This window comes from Cyprinodon tularosa, unplaced genomic scaffold (assembly GCF_016077235.1).
Source record: "Cyprinodon tularosa strain WSP-4 unplaced genomic scaffold, ASM1607723v1 ctg459, whole genome shotgun sequence".
NCBI lineage: Eukaryota > Metazoa > Chordata > Actinopteri > Cyprinodontiformes > Cyprinodontidae > Cyprinodon > Cyprinodon tularosa.
The window spans coordinates 60919-79996 of NW_024039184.1; the positions used below are offsets into that span (position 1 = coordinate 60919).

At 39.7% G+C, this 19078-nt stretch overlaps 1 protein-coding gene across 1 annotated transcript in view; it reads left to right on the forward strand.

The window, feature by feature from the left end:
• The first annotated feature begins 3921 nt into the window (after nucleotides 1-3921).
• The window catches only part of g2e3 (G2/M-phase specific E3 ubiquitin protein ligase), a 28671-nt gene continuing 13514 nt past the window's right edge, over nucleotides 3922-19078 (forward strand). Inside the window, exons 1-7 of the mRNA XM_038300907.1 lie at nucleotides 3922-4048; nucleotides 8100-8197; nucleotides 12870-12971; nucleotides 14219-14343; nucleotides 15916-16084; nucleotides 17317-17423; nucleotides 17788-17904. Of these exons, the coding sequence (XP_038156835.1) occupies nucleotides 3991-4048; nucleotides 8100-8197; nucleotides 12870-12971; nucleotides 14219-14343; nucleotides 15916-16084; nucleotides 17317-17423; nucleotides 17788-17904 (776 nt within the window). The 5' untranslated portion in view covers nucleotides 3922-3990. The remainder of the gene's footprint in view (nucleotides 4049-8099; nucleotides 8198-12869; nucleotides 12972-14218; nucleotides 14344-15915; nucleotides 16085-17316; nucleotides 17424-17787; nucleotides 17905-19078) is intronic.

Genomic DNA, 19078 nt, shown 5'->3' on the forward strand with positions numbered 1-19078 from the left:
CGTCCAGGAAACACACAGCCAGGCAGACGAGCTCCGAGCCAGCTCCCATGTCAGAGGATGAAGAGAGCACATCCAGTCAGAGAAACAGGACTACACTGAAAAACAGGCCAAGCTCCAACATCTAGGAAAAAAAGGTGTTGGTGGCAGGAGCACAGCTGATATTTCTCTCCAGGATGGAGTCACAGCCAAACAGGAACAGATAACAGAATCATTGATTCAGCAAACAATCTTGGATCGACTGAATGCCCGGATCTTTCTACCACCTCTCTGTACTGAAAACGTCATAATTCAAGGATTTTCTTTGTATGTTTAAAACTACTTTTTCATTTCGATACAATACAGATATTGCAGCTTTGAGAATTTGCTGATATTGACCTGATCCGATATTAGCACAAATCATACCAGCTTTTATCACTTCTGTTGTAGTGTAGAACGTTAGAAAATGCTTGAACAACTAAAATCACTTAAACAAGGAACAAAAGTTATGAAAACAACTGATCCATGTAAGATTAACCCATGAGTTACAGAACCTTTTAACAGAAGCAGAGAATTCTATTAGCATGAAGATATTTTCATGATTTAAGGATTTTTTTTGCAAATTAATTAATCTGTCAATTATTTTTTCAATTAATCTGTTAATAAGCGGATAGCCAAAGGTTTCTTAAAGAAGATTCTGTTTCACAAAATTAAACCAGGTGAAGTTTATTTTTTTCCACCTGAGGAGTTCTGGATAGAGCAGATTGACAGAAGAAAACCTTTTTAAATCTTAATTGCAAAATGTTTACATATTTTATTTTTCAACTTTGGTATAATTCCTGCTCTAAGTGGGTCACTCTGTCAGAGTAGAATCTCTATACTACATTTAACTATTAATCAAATCCTATATTAGTTGACAATAAATTCAATAATCAATTACTCACAATTAATCCCATTAGTTGTTTTAGCCTTAGATTTGATATAAATAATTAGATGCTGGACGATAAAATCCAACATACATTATTTAGCTTATAGCGGAGCAGGACATTCCTAGTTCCCTGTCATTTCCCTAAATTAAAAAACTATTAACTGAAAAATGAACAGTAGACGCCTGTATAATAATATTTAAAATATATAGGTTTTATCACCTTTTTTGTTACATATCCATACAGACTGATATGACTAACTAGAACCTGCAGCAGGTCAACGTTAAAAATAAAACCCTTCTGCAGGCTGGATAAAATGTTCACTATATTTACCAATGCCTTAGAACGGAGGTCTTCAACAGGGGGTTTGCAACCCCTAGGGGGTCCACGGAGATATTGAATGGGGGTCGCAAAAGTTTTTTTTTTTTTTTTTTTTTATATTCCCCTGCTGCAATTTTTTCCACTAATTAAAATGTGTTTAAATCCACATTAACATGAATTCAACACACTGTAGTTAACGGATAAATGGAGGCAGATGTCTTTCAGTCATCAATGCAAACATTCAGCGACACACGGGAGCTCTTTTAAGCTGGGCACCATTTCATTCACAACACCTGTCCCATCAACCAGGAATCTGAATCAGAAATACTTTAATAATCCCAGGGAGAAATTACTTTAGTTACATTACTCCATCTGTAATAGCATGACTGTAGGACCAGTTTGATAGAACACAATTTCAAACAATATATATAAGTAAGGGGTCCCCGCTCCATCCTGCCATCTCCTGCCTTAGAAGGTTCCTGCACACATATTTAATCCTCAGACTGATTTTAGATGTTATAAAAGCTCATGTATCTGGAGCAGGCGGGGGCCCGCCATCCCCAACATTACAGCAGAAGATAATCTGGTCCTAAACTTAAACAAAGGGTTTTTGAGTGGATCCATGGTGGGACTGGTTCTGGACTCCTGGAATGATCCAGACCACTTGAGTCAGCATCACAGATCATCTGAAGCAATAAGATGTGTTCAGGTCTTTTAATGCTCATCATTAATGTACGTAGTTGACAACAGGTCAAACCAGAACTCACTCGGACCTGAACGCTAGGGCTCAACCATTTAGCCAAATATCAAAATTGCGATTATTTTCAACCAATATTGTGATTTTATTGCGATTTTCTTTCCTTTCCACTAAGTCACAAGCATGTCAATGTTTTTTCATGACCTTGAAAGCCTGCTTGTCCAGAATCCAGCGCTGCAGGACTTTGCTGTAACATTTGCATGAAAAAGTTCTTACTTCTACTATAATGCATAGATCTAGGTTCTAGCTGCAACTCTGTTCCCTTCTGTGCGACAGGATGTCCACTTTAATCGTTTTACTGCCACCCAAAGGGTTGGGAAGAAAAATTAGTGTCCTACTACTGTTAAATGTATTGTGACTAAAATTGGCTGCGATTTGAAAATTGCATTTTTCTAAATTGCGATTATATTGCAAATGCATTTAATTGCCCAGCCCTACTGAATGCTGGGATATTCTGTGGTCTAAATCTCCTCATGTGCTCCAGAGGGGCGCTATGTCTTGACCTGTGTGGTCCAAAGCACCAACAGCTTTAGGGAATCCTGGATCAAAAAATAAAAGTAGTAGTTCCACAGGAAGTTTGTTTTGGGATGTGTAGGCTAATTCATGCGTACAGGGGGCCGATTTCCTCCCTAGAAAGTGATAACTATAATGCAGGTAATTATCAGGAGGAATTAAAAAATAGGAATGCTATTTTACAGGAAGACGCACGTTTGGAGCTACACTGATTGAAAACACCTTTGCTTCTTTATCTGCCTTTGTTTTTAATCCCTTCAACAAATTAAAGTTTATTAAAGTAGAGTGACCATATTTTCATTTGGGAAAACCAGGACACCTTGGAGCGGGGAGGGGGCGGCGGGGGGGGAACTCTGTTCCCATGCATAGAGATGTCTGTGGCATTCACTCACTTAACATAGGCCTACGTAATCGTACAATAACATGATATTTACAGTTGATTTATTAAAAAATGCTTTTCAGTAAAAGTCAACAGCAATAACTCCAATAACAAATGATAATTTTATTCAAAATGCTTAACAATTCCTGTAATGAATGAATAGCACAATGAAAGAAATAATGTCTCATCTAAACATCCCTCACTAAACAATAAAAGTACAATAACTCTCAACTCCCAATAACAGATGATACTCGGCCTCAGTAATGAACGAAATAATGTCTGTTCTGTAGGCTATTGGTAAAAATAAATTAACAAATGAGCTAATTAACAAAAAATACCTCTTGTGTAGCAAAAATAACTCAAAATGTACCAAAAACGAACAAACATATCAATAGACTATCTTTACTTTGGTGTCCAGGTGGCTTTTCAGATCCCTTGCACCTCCATTGGACACTGAGACATATGTACTGACAGCCACGCTATCTATCTTCTGATTAAGAACAGGGCTGCCCGTACTGACGCGGCTCAGGGATTACGTCCCACGCAGCGCCATGCGCAGTGCCCTAGTGCCTGTTAAAAAAAAAACGGGACGCCCAGGACAGGACTTGAAATACGGGCATGTCCTGGGAAATACGGACGTTTGGTCACCCTAATTAAAGGCGTTTCTGTCACACTCTAAGCAAAAACATCATCCAACGGCAACAATATCCACATAAGAAATAATAAAGTTAAGCTACCAGAATAGTGTTAAAATAGGATAAGTACTTTACTGTATTACAATATATTTGTGGTTTTTAATGTAGGCTGATAAAATAAATAAGAAAACGGAATCACAGAATGGGAACCCATCTGAGCCTTAATTAAGCCAGGATATCCGGATAATCCCAGCTTAATCCCACATCCCGCTGTTGAAATAAACCTCCGGTCTCTTTTTTTTCTGCTGTGAAAGGTGATTTTATTTATCATCTCTGATTGACTTCCTGTGGAGTAACATAGAATACCAGCTCTGATCAGAGTCTGCTGAATGCTTATTTGTTCAGTGATGATGGAGCCGTTTGCTGATTCTTCAATATATATCATCATACTCCTCATCTGCGTCCAACAGGTTTGAAACCATCATGGGGAAGAAGTCCAGAAGGTTAAAGGACGCAAGAAAGTCTGGCATCAGTGAGGATTGTAAGTAACCCTACCATAACCCTTTCCTAATTGGTTTCCATTGGTGGTTTTTAGCTAGGAAGGACATGATAGTCCTTCCTAACAAAATACCGAATGCATTTTGTTTGGTTCTCCATCAATTTCAAATGTTCTCACCACAAACTCCAGCAAGCTTAGCCTCGTGAGACCATCCTGATCTCGCGAGCTTTCAAGATTTCACTCGCAGATCAGTCTGGAGACTCCGTTAAAGAAAATTTGGAGCCGTTCACCAAACGAACGTCCAATCAGCGTTGGCTTTGAGGCGGGTTGAGGTGTGAGGCAACGAGAAGCGCGACAGTTCAGTCTAAAGAACATGGCGGCTTCAGCCGATGAAACTAGCGTTAGCGTGGCTATCGAGCAAGTTTTATCGGAATTACAGAGTATTTCTTTACTGAAATAAGAGCAAAACACTGCTCTGGAGGCTTCTCTCAGAGGAAAAGATGTTTTTGCTCTTCTCCCGACTGGTTTCGGCAAGAGTTTGATCTATCAATTGGCTCCTCTTCGTCGTCGCTCTGTTAGTACATCATATGCTTCGTTGATCTGATTGGTTTATTTGGCCCGTCTATCACCAACATAGGCCAATCAGCTAACCAGTTTTTTCGCCCCTTCCCAAAATTACTTCAACGGAAGGTTTCCAGATGGATTTGCTCCGCATATCCATCTGGTCAGGTTATTAAACTACCAGAGAGACCTGACATCAGCATCAGCTGTCTTCAGAGATGCAACTGTTGTTGTCATTTTGCTAATCGATTACCGGTAATATTCAGTAGGGTTGTCAAAAGTATCGATACTCAAAAAAGTATCGATACTGAAACGTTGTATCCGGATACAATACTTGTTTTTAAAAGTATCAATACAGTGGCACCTAAAAAGTCATTCGTCTAAAGTGCAGAATAGAGGATAATGTACTTTCAGAACACTGTGTGATTGAATAATTCTGGTCACTTTTCAGTTTCAGACTTTTTTTGTAACCGGTTTGGCTAGTGTCATTGTTATGTTCGCAAAGCATAGCCAAGGAAGGAGCACTTAATTTTTATTTTGTACGTTTTTTATCAAGCTTGCTTAATATTGTGCACAGTATAGAACCTCAAAATATTGTTCTTATTGTTTTTTGTATTTATTTATTGTATTTTATTTATTACTGAAAATATTTCTGTTGAATTTTGGAGTCTTTACTTTGTTCTTATCCTTGTGGTATCGAAAATGGTATCGAGTATAGAATATTTTCCTTAGTATCGGTATCGAGTTGAGGAGTTTAGTATCGTGACAACCCTAATATTCAGATAGCAAAAGGTTCGTTAAAGATTTTTTTTTTTACAGAATTTAAACCTGGTGAAAGTTTTCCATCTATATTGACGGAGGGAAAATATCTCCCGCTCCATTCTCCTGTCATTAGGGAGCAGGACCCCAAGATACTTGAATCCCTCCACTATAGACAGGAACTCCGACCTGAAGGGTACAGGCCATCTTTTCCTTGTCCAGAACCAGAACCATTGCCAACAGAACCACGTCATCCGTAAAAAGCAGAGACCCACTGGTCCCCAAACCAGACCCTCTCGGGTCCTTGGCTGCACCTGGGAATCCTGTCCATAAAGGTTCTGGACAGGATGGGAACCACAGAGAAGTGCTGATGGAGTCCAACATGCGCAGGGAAAAAGGTCCAACTTAAAGGAATAGTACACCCAAAACATGATTAACCTTCATTTTCTACTCACCCCCATGCTGAACAACACTCTGTAGTACTTTTTTGATATCTCAAATGCATCTGGAGATCTGGGAGGCTTCGTGCTGTCTGCTGACATTCAAATAATGGAGGTCTATGGTGCCCGAGACAGAAAGGTCCATAAAAGTCCACAAAAAACGTGTCAATATTCCTCCATACTGCTCGTCCAATGTATTCCAAGTGTCCTGAGTGGGTAGCATCCAGAATTTACTCGAAACAAAGTCATTTAGAATGTTTTTAGAGCATAAACAGTAGTGTATAGGATTTCCTGAAAGCGCGCACACGACGCTACGGAAGCCGGCAGACCAAACCAGCGCATTCAGCTCGGCAAAGAACTCATGCTCTTCCTCAACACTGAAGTCCTCAGACATTTTTCTTTCGTTGTTTCTTTCTTTGCACAGGTAAACGGCACATTTCTTCTTCTACGCTTGCATTATTGGCAGAGCAGACGCTGAATGCGCACTTTCATCTGGTTTGGTCTGCCGGCTTCCGTAGCGTCGTGAACGCGCATGTGCGCTCTTTCAGGAAATCCTATACACTACTGTTTATGCTCTAAAAACATTCTAAATGACTTCGTTTCGAGTAAATTCTGGATGCTACCCACTCAGGACACTTGGAATACATTGGACGAGCAGTATGGAGGAATATTGACACGTTTTTGTGGACTTTTATGGACCTTTCTGCCTCGGGCGCCATAGACCTCCATTATTTGAATGTCAGCAGACAGCAAGAAGCCTCCCAGATCTCCAGATGCATTTGAGATATCAAAAAAGTACTCCAGAGTGTTGTTCAGCATGGGGGTGAGTAGAAAATGAAGGCTAATCATGTTTTGGGTCTACTATTCCTTTAATGCCGGCAATACGGACCAAACTCCTGCTCCTATTGTAAAGAGAATGGATGACCTCGACTCCGTGTTGCTGAAGCGCCCTCCACAGGGCACCACAAGGAACACGGACCAATGCCTTCTGCAGGTCCACTGTTCCACGGCCACTGTTACACAGAAGCTGAGGAGTAGGATCCTCTATATTTGGAACAGGCCCTCCGGTCCCCCTTCTAATGCAGAGGAACCACCAGCCCAGTCTGCTTATCCAGGGCCACTGACCCAGACCTCCATGGGAGGCTGAAGAGGGGTCTCAGCCATGACATCCTGAAGACAAAAAACAGTTGAAGGTCAGATCGCCATACGCTTAAAAAAAAACACCAAATTTTAATAATTAAATAGTTTTTTTGTACGTGACTAAAAGGATTACTCGCCCGTTGAGGTAGTTTAAAGTCTATTTTTTCATACAAAACTAAAGGGATAAACTGGTAGTGACTATGGGTATGCTGGTCTGACCGGGTATGCTCATGTGACAGAACACCGCCACTCCCCACATCCCCCCCAGCTTTTTATTGTCATTACACTTACAAGTACAGAGCAACATCCAGAACTCTGAGATACTCAGGGCGGGAAGGAAAACAAGAACTATTAAGGTTATCGTCCGTCAATCGTAACTGCTTATTCTCTAATGGGGTCATGGGGGCCTGGAGCCCATCCCAGTAGTCAACCGGTCCATCACAGGCTCTTCAGGTTATATGTTTCTTTTTTTTTGTCTCAGAAAGTTTATAACAAGTTCTTTGATGAAACTCAGGATGGTTGGAAACTTAACTAAAGAAGAATCTTTACACTTAATGGGAAATAAGCCGAACCTCTGAGGCCGCCGTGGAACGTTTCTATCAAGCATCTGACTTCCTTCCACCGTCCTCTTTCATGGCAGCAGCTCCCCTTTTTATGGCACTAGTGGCTCGTTTTATGGACATTAAAGGGGGTATGAGTGACACATGCGGCAAAGGACGAATTCGAACCCGGGTTTCCTGCATCGAGGACTACGGCCATGATGCATTGATATGTGTGCTAACCACTGCACCACCAGAGAACGCCCCCTGCCAGAATCACTTTGCATCTACAACCTTATGAATTAGTATCCAGAAACAAAAATTTCCGGACAGAATTTGTGTCCCTGATGAAACTTTGAACCATGTCTGCAGAAAAACCTTTGATGCAAACTCTGCTTTGGAAACGCAGCAGCCTGCTGTCAGACATGGAAAACACACAACCTCTTTATAATATAAAGGTTTTATTTTCAGCAGTGAAAAACAGCCAACAACATGTTTGTTCTGTTGGACCTTTAATCTTTCCACATGTAAACAGAAGTTTTGATGTTATTTTTCTTTGTTACTGTCAGACAAAAAAAAAAAATGCTGCACTAATGAGAGCTTGTAGAGTTTGCTTCTAGAAGCTGAGACTGAGTGCGCTCTGTGGGTTTGCAGGCTGTGCTCTTTGCAGGCGCAGTGATGACGACCCGGCCATGTTTGGAGAGAAGGTCAAACTGGAGGAGGAGAACTTCTCCGTCCATTACTTCTGTCTGGTAAGTTCTCAGCAACAGGCTTCAGACGGTCTTCAATATAAAGGTTTAAATATCTTTTAATCACTGTTGCCATGGAAATGATCTCACAATCAGTGGATTATTAAATCGGCTAATAACCATTTAATCATGATTAACTAATTCAGCCCTAATATACATCTGTTCTTTAATAGTTTTTTTTTTAAACCTTTTATCATTTTTTCTGACTGACTCATTTTAAAGCAGCTCCTCCAATTTCATGTGAATGCAAAGAAGAAAGGAAATAAAAAAAACTGTTCTATTTGCTGAGATAAGTTTAAATCAAAACAGTTTATTTATACGCCGCTAATTCATATCACAGCATCTTTATATGACTTACAGAATCAATTCAATCAAATTATCCAAACCGATTCATTAACAGTTTTCTCTATAAAGAGACCCAGCTGATGGCATCGAGTCGTTAGCTATGCTTACATTCAAACAATTTCAGAATTGGATTGAAATGTATTCTCACTCAAAAAATGTAAAATGACTCATAATAAACGGCTATTTGTAATAAAAATATTAGGGATGCACGATATAATCGGCCCCCTATCGGTATCGGCCTGTATCGGCCTTAAAACTGAATATCGGACATCGGCCCCCCCACCGATATTTAACCCGATATTTGATCAGCTTCTGAGTTTCTAAAGTCTAAAAAAAAAAAAAATACTACTTCTTCTTCTTCCTCAAAAACTTCTTTTTTACAGACTTAAAAACTTCTAAAGACGAGGGAAAAAATATTGATCCATTAAAATATCACAATATCTTCATATGCTGATATATTGCCATTTAAAAACACCATATCAATCTCTTTTACTAAGGAAAGATTGCTATATGTCATCATATGTCATCATAATGACATCATATGTCATTATGCTACAAAATCCCCCGAAAATTCACGAAACGTTGCCATATTTTTATATGTTGATATATTGACGCGGTATCGATCTATTTTACTAACAAAATCTCACAAGAATTTGCAAAATATCACGAGAGTTTGTAACAGAACGATGAAATTTCACGAGATTTTGAAAGTAAAATAGATCGATACCGCGTTTTTAAAAATCTATTTGATATCAGCATATGAAAATATATTTGAGTATATTATTTTTCAAAGTGTCAGAAATGGATAACAAAACTGCTATTTTCAATGACTGCTTATTTTTGTCCAGCTTTAACATCGGTATCGATATCGGTTATCGGCTACATGAGTTTTAAAATATCGGCATATCGGATATCGGCCAAAATCCCAATATCGTGCTGCATCCCTAAAAAATATGTAAAGAGGTCATTTGTAATAGGCCTGGGCAATTAATTGCATTTTCAATATCATCACAATGCAATAAAATGTAAATTTCAAATTGGAGACACACTTTTTTTCTAACTCCGGCACTGTAAGTGCCAGTAATAAAATGTTTAAAATGGATTTCAGCTAGCACACAGCTCTATGGATGCAAGTAGAAATGAGCACCAAACAAAAGTTGCAGTAAAGTCCTGCAACAATGGACAGGCAAGGATTTAAAAAATTGTAACCCTGGAGTGAAACATCTTGATTGTCCATAGTGCAAAGTGAAATCTACAGTACGGTAAATAAAATTGCAATATTGGTTGAAAATAATCGCAATTTATATTTTTGGTAAAATCGTTCAGCCCTAGTTTGTAATAATCCTAAAATAGTCTCAATCTGAGCCATTCACTGTGTCACTACGTTTCCTCCTGATGATGCTCCCTGGCTGCTTGGCCACAGGCTCCTTTGGCTGACTGTTGAGAGAGCGGGACGTTAACCCAGGAGTCTCTTGGATCAGATCCCAGCAGGCCCTCTCCGCTGTGCACCTTGACACAGTTTTTAGACCCAGCTTTATTAAATACTTAAAAAACAACAACAAAAAAAGTTTTTACACACCTAATTTATAGGATAAACAAAATAGAACCTACTGGATATAGAAAAGATTAATAAAAAATGTGTAACGCATAAAATTTCCACAAAAAAAAGAGATTTAGAACTATCATTAATAGACAAGCAGACGCTAACTGTGAGCTAGCTCTCTGTTTTTAGTCTAATCCACCTATCAGTTCTGGGAGAGACTTTGTTCTGTTAGCAGAGGTTTAAACAGGTTGGAATTACAGTACTGCTGAATCATTTTGCCAAAAGTCTAAATTATGATTATTTTTAACCAAAATTGCGATTGTATTTCAATTTTCTTTTGCACCAACCCCAAATTTGTAGATGTTTCACCCCAGGCTTTCGGATTTTGAAAGTCTGCTAGCCCAGAATCCAAAGTGTTTACTTCATGCATGCATGGATCTGCGTGCTAGCTGCAACTCTCACTATCTTTCTGTATGTTGAGGCAATCCCACTTCAAGTGTTTTACCTCCATCTAAAGGGCTGGAGGGAGACATTTAGTGTCCTGCTTTTCTTAAATATAGCCAGATTAAAAATCAGTGCTTTGCGATTTCAGAATTGCGTTTTGTTAAATTGCCATTGTATTGCAAATGCAATTAATTACCCAGCCCTAGTTGGAATGTTAGAACTCAGATCATGAAGGTAATTTCCTCATAAAGCTTCTCCATATAGCATGCTAACTGCTAGCATGTTCCAAAGGTTTATCGTAATGTCCTCCAGTTTTCTATCATCGTCTCCTTCTGATCAGAGAAGTTCTGCTGCTCCTCCATCAGCGCTGCTAAATGGGCCCATTTAGGAGAACTGAAGGAGTTTATTTTCACTAACAGAACCACAGAAAGTTAATTCGGGATCCTTGGATCCATTAAAGGAAAAGTTTAAAAACTAAATACGTTTGTGGTGATTTAATTAATTTAGCGTTAATCAGTAAAAAAATAAAAACAATATTTTTCATTGGCATCACCGAGTCTGGGAGCGGCCATTTTTGCCCAAATATAGTACCACCTCCCTCCTGCCATCTTCCGGCAGTGATGTCACGGTGCGGTAAGCCTAGCGCCATTCTCCCCACTTTACAAGCAAAATCAATGGGAACTACTAGACACATCTGCAATCAACAACAATTATTGAAGATTTCCAGAGGACTTCACCATTGAAATTCACCAGAGCTATAGTGAAACTGACAATGCCCACGTGCATGGCAGCTGGATGTTGGAATACATCGGTAAAAAGTGAAAAAAAATTAGTTATTTCACCTTTCTGATTCCTGATCCTCCACGGACGGGTTGGTCGTTGCATCGCCAACTTGAAGAGGGAGGATTTGCTTTTAAACTTCTGTAATATGTAGCCAACATTTGGAAGAAGAATGTTTTCAAGATGACTTCGATAATAGCGCGTTGTGACAAACACCAGATACAGCACTGGGACTTGATCAACAGCCGATACCGCACCGTGACGTCACAAACCAGTAGGTGGCAGTAGTGTTCTTTGAAAAACATGGAAGCCCCGAGTAAAGCATTCAAATGAAAATTACTCTGAATTAAAAAAACTTTTTATTTATTGAACAGTATGGAATAATTTCATATTTAAAGTACTTTCAGAAGTTTTTATTCTGAATATGACCAGACTTTTCATTTAAACAGTGGAAATAATCGAGACTGGATTCTGGATCCTTTCATGGTTCTATTCTAGCATGGCTCCACTCTGACAATAGTTCCCTCACAGATACAGCCTCCTTCCTACTGAAAATAACGGGTTAACGCATGTTTTTCACCCTGGCTCAACAGTATCTAGCTCACATCAGCAAAAAAAAAAAGCTGCTCTATCCCCTCGCCGGCAGCTGCATGGCCTCTGCCCTCCTGCAGCTGTCTGGTGACACCATTACGCTGGGTTAGCATTGATGATGTCACCAGAGCGACAAAAATCAGGAAAGTAAACAACAGAGAGCCACAGGGTGTAGTCAGTGTGCTTTATTGTTTCTCTCTATTATCTGTCTGAATCCCTCTCACTGGAGGTGCTCCACGTTAATCGAATGTAATATGAGTTGTTTCTGCTTGTTAGATCAGAAGCGACTGGCGCGGTGTGTTTACCTTCGTTCAATGGTATCAAATAATTCAGCGGGTCGACTGGCTCTGTGTTTCCACAGCATGCCGATCAGAGCCGAGGCGATTTTAACGCAGGTCGCTTGCCGAGTCTTTTGACCTGGGTGGACACGCATCTGTTCCCGCTGCCACTAAAAGCCCATTGTTCCCATGTTTAAACAGGTTTTTAGAGCCAGTGAGGCTCTGCTTACTAATGAACAGTGCCCTCTAGTGGACGGCAGCAGCATTACGTCCCTTTAAGTGAAAGTTATCAGTTAAGCAGATGCAGCAACTTTATTTTAATCAACTAAAACCAATAATTGACAAGTAATCGTATGTTTATTGTTTACATTCCACATAATTAGTGAGCGTTTCCACAAAAAGAACAGAGCGTTTAATGCAGGTTATGCAGTTTTTTTGCATTTGATCTTGATGCTTTGTTCATCGGTCAGCTGTAATGAAATCTGAGATTAATACAAATCGGTAGATTAGGGCTTCAGTCTGATAGATTTGGTTCATCACTGTTTCATTAAAAGATGAGGAACCTGGAAACAGGAGCCTGAAGAACAAGTTGCTTCAGAGCGGCTCCAGTGAAGGTTGCTGCCTCTCTGGTTACGGCTAGTTCGCACCCTGCAGTTTGTTTGTTGCTCAGGAGGCTTTTTGATGTGTTGTGCAGCTGACGTCGAGTGGAGTTTACCAGCGAGGAGAAGAGAGCGAAGGCGTCTTTGGTTTCCTGGTGGATGACATCAAACAGGAGATCCGAAGGGCCTCTCGCCTGGTGAGTGCTCTGATTTTATTGGTCAACCCTCAGCTGCAAAGGTTCTCATCAACATCAAAACCATTTCTAACCATTAAGCAATAGAGAGTTGGTTTCATTTTTCCAAAGAACAAATCAGACAAGACGTCAAATGAAAAGACTAAAGTTAAAGGTATACTATGCAACCGGTGTTGATTTTCCAGCGAGGCTCCCCCCAGAGGGCGAAAGTAAAAGTGCACTGTCGTAAATATGCTCAGCTGTTCTCCTGGTTTCTCCGTCAAGCCAGGCGCGGTTGTTTTGAGCTTAGCAGACAGGCGAACGCAACGAATCACCATGTCTACTGCGGTAAGTGACTATTTTGTTCCAATTTTCGAGTTTGAAAATTTAGCATGTTTTCATACATTATTTGTTATGCATGTGTCTAAATAACAAAGCCGTAAAGCAAGACCGACTCTCGCGATGCACGAGACTTCTGAGCCTGTGGGTGCGGGCCGAGGGCTCCTGCAATTGCAAGTACAGTATTTCCCCTACAGACCACCAGGGCGGCCGAGAAAACCTTTGGTCGACCTAAAATGACTCATTTAATCATCCAAAACGTTATTGAACACATTAATTAACTGAAATATGTTGCATAGTGTGCCTTTAACACGATTTAACTGAAGAGGAAAAACTTCTGATCTAACATGACACAACTGGAAATTAACTGCTTAAACAAAATGAACTGACCCAACAACAAAGGAGACTCATACTGATCGATTAGACCAGAAGAGTTTAGAGGAACATCATATCCGACAGATTTAACAAACATAACCTACGCCCAGAGAGCTGAGAGCTGAAGAGGGTTAGGGCTGAATGAACCTAAATGACTAATAACAAAACGTCAAGTTAATCACAAGACTTAAAAATGTCATTCAACCTGGAGTGTTCCTTTTCCTGTTTGTCCTGTACGGTTTCAGCACTTAGTCCAAGACCCCCCCACACACACACACACACACACACTCGTCGCCCTAACAACCTTAAATCTACTGGCTCACCTGTGAAGGTGAGCCAGTAGAATAAAAAACATTTGTCTTTTTAAACACAAGAAATCTTAAGGTTAGATTTTTCTTTTTCTGTCTCAGAAAGTTTATATTTCTTATCCTTAGATGGATTTAGGATTGCTGGAAACTTGTAGAGTCTTTTCAAAAAGCCGACCGTAGCTGAAAGTGACCTTTAGGTTCCCTATTGGAAGACAAGCAGGCCTTAATGTTTGTGTGTTTGTGCTGCAGACGTGTTTTGGTTGCAAGAAGAAGGGAGCATGCGCCGGCTGCAACGTCAGGAGCTGCAGGAGGGTGGTCCACTTCCCCTGTGGGAGGAACCAGATGTTCATCACTCAGTTCACCGAGATGTTCCCGTGAGTGTCGAACCCAAACAACACAATCATAGAATCCAGATCTATGAACAATGAAGATTTCCCATTACAGCATGATGGTGCACAGTGTAAAACACTTAACACATTTAGGTTAAACTGCTTTTGACATCCGGTTCTTATTGTAAACATAACAGTGGTGAAATACAGCTGTTGAGAATTGTGGTTCAAAAGCACTATCAGACTCCTTCTGTGATTTCGTTGAGCTCTTTTATGACTTAAAAGGGCAAATTCAACGTCTGAACCACGTCTTGCAGCGGCTGACAACAGCCAGAGGTAAAGATTGGAGGTTTCCACAGAGTTTCACAATCAGAGGGAGAAGAACGAGGTCATCAGTTAGCCGTTAGCAGACACTGCAGACGATTTTAGGATTTAAAGACTTTATTTTAGTACTTTATTTCAACCTTAGAGACTGTAGTGATGCATTTATTTTAGTATGCTTATGCTTATACGGGTTTTATTCATTAATTGAATAATAGAAAGCATAAAGGGGAAATACAGAGGAGAGAAAAGTTACATAAAAAACTATTAAGATTAGTGCAGTAGTTTTATCTTAAAATAGCAACTATTTTCACCCTCAAGCTTGTGCAGCTACATGCTATCTTCATAACAAAATGAATCAGAGAAACATTTGATGACACTCTTATAATACAGACTATGAGCAGAGCTGCTTTCTGGTTTAGTTTCTGCTGCTTTCTAGAGATAAAATGAACCTGATTCTCCTTTTTGTTAAAGGAAAACTCTGTTTCTACACCTGAAGCGTTCTCTCTCCGGTTCTTTTTCCTGAAAAGGGATCACTCGGGACAAATTCTTTAAATAACTCTTCATAACGTATATGTATTAATTAACCAAGAGATGTGGGGAGTTCTGAAGGCAGAAGGAATTTTTGCAAAAATACAGATTGATTTTACGTCCGTAGATGGAGAGAAAAGCTCTGCAAGCCCAGCACACACATTTATACCTTATGCTACATTCACACCGGACGCAGCAAGAGCAGCAAAATCGCGTCTGCTGCTTCATTTTTGCTGCTTGTACCAGTTAGTTCTGACGCGCGGCTGAAGCAGCTTTGCTGCTCTGGCTGCGCGGTGCAAAAGTGTGTCTGACGCGCGTTGGGCGGACCTACTCTATCCTTTCTTTGCCTTGCAGCTATATTTGCTGTGATCAGTGGGAATAAAGTAGTTTTAATATGTTTTTAAGTGGGAAAATCCACCTAAAAAACTTAATCATTGCAGTCAGTTCATCAAGATTACAATCCTGCCTTCTAATATTATTTCTCTCGGAGACGCTCAGAAAAAAAAAAGGTCTACCCCCCATCTGGAAAACAGATGAAATATTATTTTCCAGTTATTAAAACTTTTATGTAAGAGGAAATGTCCCACGGAGAATATTCATTTCAACGTGTTAACATGTGTAGTTATGCATAAAAACAGCTGTAGACTGTTAGGAAAAATGATTAAAAACCGGCATGTAAAGGTCTTTGGAAGCAGAGACGGCGATGAGAAGACGCTGGAGGCGGGAACATTGTTTAACTACCGGTAAATGTGTGTTTGCCTCCAGGTCTTACTGTCAGGACCACAGTCCCACTCAGACCCTCAGCGTGGACTCAGACTTCAGCCTGCCTCAGTCCTGCTCCATCTGCTTGGACTCCATCGATCCCATCCTGTCCTACTCTGTCCTCAAGTGTCCGTCCTGCCATACCAGCTGGTTCCACAGAGACTGTGTGCAGGTACCACCGACCGTTCAGTAGATCTTCTAAAGAAGTTGATAAACAGATTTTAAAAGCTGCTGTTACACTTAGACTTGTTAGACTCTGCTTTATTTATCCCTTGGGATTACTCCTTGAGGGAAATTCTGGTTCCAGTAGCTTATATAGAGTACAAAGACTAAAAGCAAGATGCCATTAAAGATAAAAATATAACAGATCATCTAAAAAGAGTGTTTATAGTACCAAAAAAGCATTAAAAAAGAAAGAAAGAAAAGAAAAAAGTAGTAATGTCCTGGAATATGTTTCCCTTAGATATAATTACAGATGTTAGTAAATGTGGATGTTTTTAATTATTGATTCTGTTTCTAATGAGCCTTTGATTCTCTGCGATCTGCTGTGTCCCAGTCACATCTAACATACTTTTAGAAAACCACTACCCCCATCCACTGGAAAAACAAACTAAATGTCGTAGATCAAGTGTATTTACCCTTAATTTAAGTCAGTAAATGAGACAGTTTACCAATGGAATGAGTATTTCTACTCTTAAAATAAGATAATTAGATACAATGCAATAGTTTCTTTCTTATTTTTAAATTGTCTTCTTTCATTGGCAAAGGGTCTCACTTACCTCCTCAATTCAAGAACAAAGGCCCTTATTTTGAGAAAAAAATTACTTTTTTTGATTTAATTATTTTGCATTGTACTGAGTGAATTTTATTTGAAAAAATATATTCAAACCAGAAATAAAACTTTAAAAATGTATTTAATTGAAAGAGGTTACAAGTGTATATTTGTTGTTTTCTCAGATTATTATTTTATAGTTTTTTATTTTTTCCTACTTTATTTTTCTAAATGGTTTGTATAGATTTTATATTTTCATCTTTTTTTTTTTCTTCGGTTAAAAGACTGAATCTGTTCAAACTGCATTTTCCTGATGGCCCCTCTCCAGAAGCAGGCTTTCTTCTGGAGTGGCTGTTTTTATTGGTCCAGAGAGACATTTTATATTGGCCTTAAAGTGAAGAGAAAGTGCTCCATTTGAAATGAAAGTGATTCTTAAAAACTCAAAAAACATTCACAGCAAATAGGCTCTTTGAGATGGTTTTCCTTTAGGGTCATCTCTTAGTGATCTAGAGTCTCTGAACACCTACTGTTCTTTTTCCAGCATCTTTGTCCTTTTCAGGAAGAGTTTAATTCTTATACAGATTCCTGGATGTTCACTGATTTTCTGCTTGTTGTTTTTTCCATGCGGTCAGCGTCAGGCCCACAGTGCAGGACTCTTCTTCTTCAGATGTACTCTCTGCAACAACAAGGAGAACTTCCAGGAGGAGATGGTCAGGATGGGAATATACATCCCAGAACGGTAAGAAATTCATTTGGAGTCCATCTGTGCTGAACAGGATCCATTCACTGCTTAAGGCAAAATATTTGCTAAAAGAAATGAAACTTTCCAGTAAATTTGACCTTCCAAGTTTCTTCTGGAAGAAAGTGTTTCTTCTGGCCAGAAAAAAAAACAAAACAAAAAAAACATGAAAAATTCCCGGGAAACACCGCCATCCGGAAGAAACTTCCAAACCTGGCAGATCCTAAACCCAAAAGACAAACTATTTAAAGCTTCCAGCTAGATTGTGGAAATAAGCTGATGATCTCTACTACAGTTTGTGAAACCCTGAGAGGATTCCAGCATTTAAAATTCACTGTCGTGTTTTTTTTTTCTGTCTGTGCAGAGATGCATCATGGGAATTGGAGGCAAATGCATATTCAGAGCTGCTGGAGGTGTATAACCGCTGCGACTCTGTCCCCTGCCTCTGCAGCAGTGGACGCACACACTCTGCTAAGAAAGGGTACGTCATATTGTGCTTAACCTGCAGCCGCATTTACATTGGGAATCTCTAACTGATGTCATAGTTACATTTCTTAGTGAATTAATAAGGTATAAAGACAGATGTAAAGACAGGGCCAATGATTAAAATGTCTCTGTCGCAGAAATGCTTTGGACACTTTAACCAACCAAGTTTAAGAGGTGACTTTAAAACTCATTGATATTCTTAAAATGCATTTAGTGAGCAGAAGTCCGATAACATCTCTAGAAACTGAGCTAAGGAGGCCATCTGGAGATTCCTCTTCTACAGTCACTTAATCTGTAGCAGCCGACACGGTTCCCAAACAGGAAATTGGTCAGATGTACTGCAAAAAAAAAAATTTTAATCTGAATAAGTAATTTTTTCTTTAAATAAGTAATTTTTCTTGAATTGAAAAGGTAAGTGAGACATTTTGCCAATGGAATAATACAATTTCCATTTAAAATAAGAAAAGAACTATTGCATTGTCTTATTTAGAGTGGACATTATCTAATTATCTTATTGAGTGCAGTTCACACAGGAGATCACATACGAGTCGCATATATTTGGAAATGTGAACGGCAACGCAAAAAAAATAAAAAAATAAAAATCAGATTTCATAAAAGAATTGGAATCGGACATTCTTCTCAGAAATGGTAAATGGCATGTACTTATATAGCGCCTTTATTCAAGTCAGGTAATTTGACCAAAGCGCTTTACACTACATTTATTCACCCATTCACACACACACTCACACACTGATGTTGGCAAGCTACATTGTAGCCACAGCTGCCCTGACCACCATCAGTAGACAATGCAGGTGAAGTGTCTTGCCCAAGGACACAACGACACTGAAAGTCAGAGTCGGGGCTTGAACCGTCAACCCTTCGATTTCAGGGCAAACTCCTACATCCACCGCCACTGTCGCCCTAGAAAGCATTAGAAAGACCTGATTAGCCCAAACATTCAGGGAGAACCTGGAGCTGTGCTTCAGAGGACACCCTGGTGGAGAACATTGAAGAGATCCCAGAGGAAACGCACGGGGGGCCACTGTGAACAGAGAGCTGGTTCTGCGGTCCTCTGGACAATGTTCTAATTTAGCTCTCACTAAACATGCTAACTGCCATGACTGGCTAACCACAGTGTCTGTCTAAATTGTAAAGATCTACTGTTTCAC